The 7,500-nt window shown below is 37.4% G+C and overlaps 2 protein-coding genes across 5 annotated transcripts in view; both read left to right on the top strand.

Moving 5' to 3' along the window:
- The window catches only part of si:dkey-220o5.5 (actin filament-associated protein 1-like 2), a 26,613-nt gene extending 24,048 nt beyond the window's left edge, over window positions 1-2,565 (top strand). For both annotated transcript variants that reach the window (XM_060880982.1, XM_060880983.1), the window contains exons 13-15: window positions 25-194; window positions 1,736-1,846; window positions 1,942-2,565. In XM_060880982.1, coding sequence (XP_060736965.1) covers window positions 25-194; window positions 1,736-1,846; window positions 1,942-1,968 — 308 coding nt within the window. In that variant the 3' untranslated portion in view covers window positions 1,969-2,565. The remainder of the gene's footprint in view (window positions 1-24; window positions 195-1,735; window positions 1,847-1,941) is intronic.
- A 1,433-nt stretch (window positions 2,566-3,998) lies between these two features.
- si:ch73-138n13.1 (interaptin) overlaps window positions 3,999-7,500 on the top strand; it is a 46,823-nt gene continuing 43,321 nt past the window's right edge. For 2 of the 3 annotated variants that reach the window (XM_060882433.1, XM_060882437.1), the window contains exon 1: window positions 4,348-4,567. The gene's annotated coding sequence lies outside the window, so the exon portion shown is untranslated. Of the gene's footprint in view, window positions 4,154-4,347; window positions 4,568-7,500 lie in introns of those variants that run through there. The other variant, XM_060882434.1, reaches the window with a different exon arrangement.

A 7,500-nucleotide genomic window follows, 5' to 3' on the forward strand; every position in this document is an offset into this window, starting at 1 on the left:
TGTGTGTGTGTGTGTGTGTTCCAGGTAAGAAGGTGTGTGAGGTGGAGCGTGGTGTACAGAAGCTGCAGCTCACAGGTAAACGAGTGCAGGTGAGAGCAGGGTCAGAGATCAACCTGGTCAGCGTGGGGGCCAAACCTTCTAAGCGCTCGTCCTTCAGACAGTCACTGCTCCCGTTCTGCTCAGACAGAACACAGGTAACGTCTCAAACTCACTACTGTGTCGTTCACCAGTGCTCTATAACTGCAGCTCTGACTGGTTTCTATAGCGACGGCTCATTTACAGGGAGGTGTAATGCACACGCTGATAATAAACAGATTAGAAAGTCACTGATGTGAGGACGATTATTTGACGTTAATGAAAGGAGTCTCCAGTGTCAGAGCTAAAGCTGTAACTGTTAGGACAGGAATTTATGCTTCTTTGCAGTTTCCATGGAAACGAGACGAGCGGTGTTATACGTCTGAGATCATGATGTTTATAGCTGCTATAACACGAGTGACAGCTGTTGTGGAAGTTTTGAGAGATTTAATGTATAAAGTATCACACTGTAGTCAAACAAAGGAGACATGTAAAAGCAACACAACAGTCATTGGCTCAGATCTCCTGACCAAGCTGATCTGGACCTACCAAGGTCTACTAGAAGCTCTACTAGAAGCTCTACTAGAAGCTGTTTATGACTAATTTCCGACAGCTCGTCTCTAGTCCCCTGTGAACTAACTAATATATAATAATCCTGTTCAAACAGGGACTGCAGCGTGATTTGCTGTGATGCAGCGCCATCTAGTGTTCACAGTGTGTAACTACAGACAGAATCTTACAGCGTGTCCGTACTGTCAGTTAAAATCATACAGTAATTATTATAACAAGTCAGTGGTCTGAGTGTGTTTGTGTCAGTATTTTATAATAATGTCTCTCTCTCTCTCTCTCTCTCTCTCTCTCTCTCTCTCTCTCTCTCTCTCTCTGTCTCTGTCTCTCTCTCTCTCTCTCTCTCTCTCTCTCTCTGTCTCTCTCTCTCTCTCTCTCTCTCTCTCTCTCTGTCTCTCTCTCTTTCTCTGTCTGTCTCTCTCTCTCTCTCTCTCTCTCTCTCTCTCTCTCTCTTTCTCTTTTTCTCTCTCTTTCTATCCCTCTATCTCTGTCTCTCTCTCTCTCTGTTTCTCTCTCTGTCTCTCTCTGTCTGTCTCTCTCCCTCTCTCTCTCTCTCTCTGTCTCTGTCTCTCTCTCTCTCTCTCTCTCTCTCTCTCTCTCTCTCTCTCTCTCTCTGTCTCTCTCTCTCTCTCTCTTTCTCTTTTTCTCTCTCTTTCTATCCCTCTATCTCTGTCTCTCTCTCTCTCTCTCTGTCTCTCTCTCTCTCTCTCTTTCTCTTTTTCTCTCTCTTTCTATCCCTCTATCTCTGTCTCTCTCTCTCTCTGTCTCTCTCTCTCTCGCTCTCTGTCTCTCTCTCTCTCTCTCTCTCTCTCTGTCTCTCTCTCTTTCTCTGTCTGTCTCTCTCTCTCTCTCTCTCTCTCTCTCTCTGTCTCTCTCTCTCTCTCTCTCTCGCTCTCTCTCTCTCTGTCTCTCTCTCTCTCGCTCTCTGTCTCTGTCTCTCTCTCTCTCTCTCTCTGTTTCTCTCTCTCTCTCTGTGTGTCTCTCTCTCTCTCTCTCTCTCTCTCTCTCTGTGTCTCTCTCTCTCTCTCTCTCTCTCTCTCTCTCTCTCTCTCTCTCTCTCTCTCTCTCTCTCTCTCTCTCTCTCTTTCTTCAGGGAGGGTTTCTGACTCCACTCCTACGGAGAACAGCTTCCGCTAAACTCTCTCTGAGACGATCTCCCTCCACTCTGCTCATTGAACATGGTCGTGTCTTTCACCGGAGGAAGGTCTGTGTTTTTATTTTTTTTCTAAGATTTTTTTTTTTAAGAACAAAACTCCTTTTTTAAAACATTTATAAAAAATTTTATTATCATTTTTTCAGGAGTGGGAGACGAAGGCTTCGGCTTGACCTGAACTCCTCCTCATCTTGTACACATTCCTATTATTATTATTATTATTATTATTATTATTATTATTATTATTATTATTATTCATATTAATTGCACTGAGAATATTCTGATTACTGAGCATGTGGATCGTGCATATTTTTGTAATTTTTTACAACATTTTATCAGTACTGTCGTTTCATAACAAATTCCACATCACAGTTTCAGTTTCTTTTCCTTCTCACAGTCTGGATTTGTTTATTCTGAACCTCGGTTATGAATCTCTTTAACTTTCGTTCTGTAAAATTAACAAAAAGGGTTAATAATGAATAACGAAAGACACTGTAGTCTTAGTTATGTGTTTGTAAATGATTTAGTTGTCCAAGCACCAGGTGACAATAATGACCTCTTCATTAACGCTGTGGCTGCAGCTCTGTGGTAACTTTATACAGGTGCACATATTTTATACAAGTCTCTTTTTTAATGAAATGCCTTAATTCTTTTTTATCTTCTGGTTGTATTGGTATAATGTAAAATGTATAAAATTGATAATTGTGGTATGATGATGAATCTATTCATAATATTTGTGTAATAAATAAACCGGCGTTGGCTGAAGAACAGTTTCTCTTCTGGTCGTTTACGTCTTTAATCCCTTTTATTTTAAGTTAAAACAAATGATTTTTTTTCATTTCTAAAGTTCATTTCTAAACTGAGATTCGGGTTTTAAGTACAAAATAAATTTAGTGAACTTTTTTTTTAACCAAAAGTAACAAAACAACAACAACAACAACAATAATAATAATAATAATAACAACAACAACAACAACAATAATAATAATAATAACAATAATAATAATAAAAATAATAACAATAATAATAATAATCATAATAATAACAATAATAATAATAATCATAATAATAATAAGAATAAGTAACAATAATAATAATAACAGTAATAATACTAATAAAATAATAACAAAATAATAAAAAAATTATAATAATAATAATAATAATAAGAATAAGAATAACAACAACAACAACAACAACAACAACAATAATAATAATAATAATAGGTGTAATATTCGTAGCAGTAGCAGCAGGAGGAGTTTACTGTCATTTCCATCATCCATAAACTACACTAGAAGCACAAAACACTAATTTTACATTTACAACATTTGTCTGACACCTTCCTCCAGAGCGACATGCATGTTTATCTCATTTTTAATACAGCTAAGTAATTAAGGGGCCTTTCTCAGGGGCCCGGTGGTAGACGTAACTCAACCGCTGTTCCGGTTGTTCTTTTACACACCACATTTCAATACACCATCAAACTGCTGCTATTACACAACCATCATTTACTAGAACCCTGTTCGTTCTGAATCGTCATCTTTAATCCGTTGTACTGTAGAATACACAGAATTCACACTGATCACTGTTATTTTGTCTATTTGTCCTGTAGTGTTTTGTGGTGTCTGTTTGCACTACTGTAAGCTCAACACGATGCACTTTATGGGTCTAGGACAGTCTTTAGCTCTGTGTTGTTTTATGTCCCGGAGAAACGTCTCATGTCACCGTGTACTGCGTCACTTATATGTGGATGACGTGACAATAAAATTATCTTCACTTGAAGGACCTGAAGTTTGAACCTTCGTCCTACTGATCTGTTGTCCAACACCTTACACACTGACCTTCCACATCCCCCTCACTACAGTCATTATTAACACAGGACAACAGGCACAGTAACAGACCTTTAAGTAGAGGTGGTAATAGGAGGAAGAGGAGGAGGATGAGGAGGAGGAGAAGGAGGAACATTAGAAGTACAAAAGTATTATAATCTTGAGTTATGTGTAATATCACACATTGGCCACCAGGAGGCGAAAGTCTCCCAGGTAAATATTCAAACCCGTCTCAGGTAAAGCGACCATTGTGCCCAATTCCAAACATTCACTCACTGCCTACATATGTACACTATCTAGGGCACTAAATAGTGACTCCCCCTTGCTGTCTAGTGCACTACATGTCCAGGACGGGATTGAACCCAAACCCTTGTCTTTCTTCCGGTTTTCCTCAGAGGGTTTGTTTGCGACAGTTTAAAAAATAACAAGAGAAATAATTTACAAGGTTATTTTGTGTCCCGGTGTTGATTAGAAGTGTCTGTGATGGGAATAAAGCTGAAATGTGAGTGTGAGAAACCTGCTGGATGTAAAGGTAAGTGTTCAGGGAGGAATGTTTTCAATTGTAAATGAAGTTAGGTTGCAAAACAGCCCGAAAAGGGCCGCATGCCAAATAGACATGTAGGGCACTAATAAGGGTGCAGAAGCCCTCCTTATATTATACCCTATGTAGTGCACCTATGTAGGGGGTTTGGGTCAATTTAGAAGAAAGCATTTGTTCCCAAAACAGGAGAGGAAATGAGGGAAAGGAAAGGAAGCTGAGCTCAACACCACAGGTGGGACGATACAGAAGGATCCGCGGTACTGAACTTTAACCAGGATTTCTTTTCTTTTTCTTTTTCTAATTTAATCCTAAACTAAATTCCTGTATCGGTCTGGGATTATAAAATAACTCGGAACGGGGTCTGGTTTCTGCGTTTAGGAACTAAAACATTAAAGACTGCAGCAGGCAAGTGAAACATTTCTGTGTTCCAAAGTACTGATGTTCCAAAGTACTGATGTTACAAAGTACTGATGTTACTGTTACAAAGTACTGATGTTACAAAGTACTGATGTTACTGTTACAAAGTACTGATGTTCCAAAGTACTGATGTTACAAAGTACTGATGTTACTGTTACAAAGTACTGATGTTACAAAGTACTGATGTTACAAAGTACTGATGTTACTGTTACAAAGTACTGATGTTACAAAGTACTGATGTTACAAAGTACTGATGTTACAAAGTACTGATGTTACAAAGTACTGATGTTACTGTTACAAAGTACTGATGTTACAAAGTACTGATGTTACAAAGTACTGATGTTACTGTTACAAAGTACTGATGTTACAAAGTACTGATGTTACAAAGTACTGATGTTACTGTTACAAAGTACTGACGTTACAAAGTACTGATGTTTCTGTTACAAAGTACTGATGTTCCAAAGTACTGACGTTACAAAGTACTGACGTTTCTGTTACAAAGTACTGATGTTACAAAGTACTGATGTTTCTGTTACAAAGTACTGACGTTCCAAAGTACTGATGTTTCTGTTACAAAGTACTGATGTTACAAAGTACTGATGTTTCTGTTACAAAGTACTGATGTTCCAAAGTACTGATGTTCCAAAGTACTGATGTTACAAAGTACTGACGTTACAAAGTACTGATCTTCCAAAGTACTGATGTTACTGTTACAAAGTACTGATGTTCCAAAGTACTGATGTTCCAAAGTACTGATGTTCCAAAGTACTGATGTTCCAAAGTACTGATGTTCCAAAGTACTGATGTTCCAAAGTACTGACGTTCCAAAGTACTGACGTTCCAAAGTACTGATGTTTCTGTTACAAAGTACTGATGTTACAAAGTACTGACGTTACAAAGTACTGACGTTACAAAGTACTGATGTTCCAAAGTACTGATGTTTCTGTTACAAAGTACTGATGTTCCAAAGTACTGATGTTTCTGTTACAAAGTACTGATGTTCCAAAGTACTGATGTTCCAAAGTACTGATGTTTCTGTTACAAAGTACTGATGTTCCAAAGTACTGATGTTCCAAAGTACTGATGTTTCTGTTACAAAGTACTGACGTTCCAAAGTACTGATGTTTCTGTTACAAAGTACTGATGTTCCAAAGTACTGATGTTCCAAAGTACTGATGTTACAAAGTACTGACGTTACAAAGTACTGATCTTCCAAAGTACTGATGTTACTGTTACAAAGTACTGACGTTACAAAGTACTGATGTTACAAAGTACTGATGTTACAAAGTACTGACGTTACAAAGTACTGATGTTACAAAGTACTGATGTTTCTGTTACAAAGTACTGATGTTACAAAGTACTGATCTTCCAAAGTACTGATGTTACTGTTCCAAAGTACTGATGTTCCAAAGTACTGATGTTCCAAAGTACTGATGTTCCAAAGTACTGATGTTCCAAAGTACTGACGTTCCAAAGTACTGACGTTCCAAAGTACTGATGTTTCTGTTACAAAGTACTGATGTTACAAAGTACTGATGTTACAAAGTACTGATGTTACAAAGTACTGACGTTACAAAGTACTGATGTTCCAAAGTACTGATGTTTCTGTTACAAAGTACTGATGTTCCAAAGTACTGATGTTTCTGTTCCAAAGTACTGATGTTTCTGTTCCAAAGTACTGATGTTTCTGTTACATAGTACTGACGTTACAAAGTACTGATGTTTCTGTTCAGACTCCTGAAAACGTCTTGATTTTTAAACCCAAACCAAAGCTCCATTTTTTTTAAAACACTTATAGAAACAGATCCGATGTGTTGTTGTGTGCTGTTTGTGTCAGCATGTTGTCAGCTGTTTGTGTGTTTTACTTTACAAACAGTGTAAATCCCACTTTATTCCAGATTAAGTGTTGTTTCGACACCAATGAGTCAGAACAGGTTTATAACTAAACGGTTCCTGCGCAGATTTAAGAAAAGTCGGGAAAAAAGTGCGACATTTATCACGAGCTCCGTGTTTAGTAAGAAACAGAAAGAAAAACAAAGATCAAACATCAGTAAGTGTAAAGAGGTCGATATTAAACATCAGCATTTCTTCAGGTGGGTGAAAAAGTCTTACTGTAGATCATTAGTTCATCATCATCATCATCATCATCATCATCATCATCACAGACAGTGACTCAGACATGAGGGTTATTTTGTGTTATTAATGATTGTTGTGTTATAAACTTACTGTAACATCTGTCTCTAAGTGTCCCTGATGTTCAGATCTAAACTCTTTATATCTCAGTGTTTTAGGTCACTGATATTTATCAAACTTAACGTTTTCATTCCACTGAATATAAAGAAAACAGTAAAAAACCTGGAAACAGTTCAGAACAGGTTTAAACGTCTTCGTGGGAAATCATCGTTATCGTTATTTTTATTTTTATTGTGCCAGGATTCAAAAACTTAGTCTTTAATTGACTAACTTTAAGATGCATTTTGTTGTTTTGTTTAAACACTTTTTTTTAAAAACATTTTTTCTCTTTTTTGACGTTAATAAATCTCCTTTCTGTAGAAATGTCATCATCGATAAACAGATAAACTTTCAGCTTTAAACTTCTGATTTCTTGTCAGTTTAGAGATAAAAGCAGTAAATCTGATTTATTCATTAGTCAGAAAAACATCTGTTCTTTTTGTTTGAAGCAATGTTTTGCCTGTAAATGAACTTCACAGCGTTTACATGTCTTCACTCATCCACAGAGGTGTGTTTTCTGTCCTAGTGACAGTGGTGTAATAGTGATGTGACACAAAGACAGAGTGAAGGTTCCTTATCGTACCGTGTCGCTGTCGTAGGTGTTTAAATCAGAATTTCACCCTGACCTCTGTATCACAGCTCAGCTCTCTCTCTGTAGATAAGATACACATGTTCATGACTCACACACT

The sequence above is a fragment of the Tachysurus vachellii genome, chromosome 11 (genome assembly GCF_030014155.1).
Source record: "Tachysurus vachellii isolate PV-2020 chromosome 11, HZAU_Pvac_v1, whole genome shotgun sequence".
Taxonomy (NCBI): domain Eukaryota; kingdom Metazoa; phylum Chordata; class Actinopteri; order Siluriformes; family Bagridae; genus Tachysurus; species Tachysurus vachellii.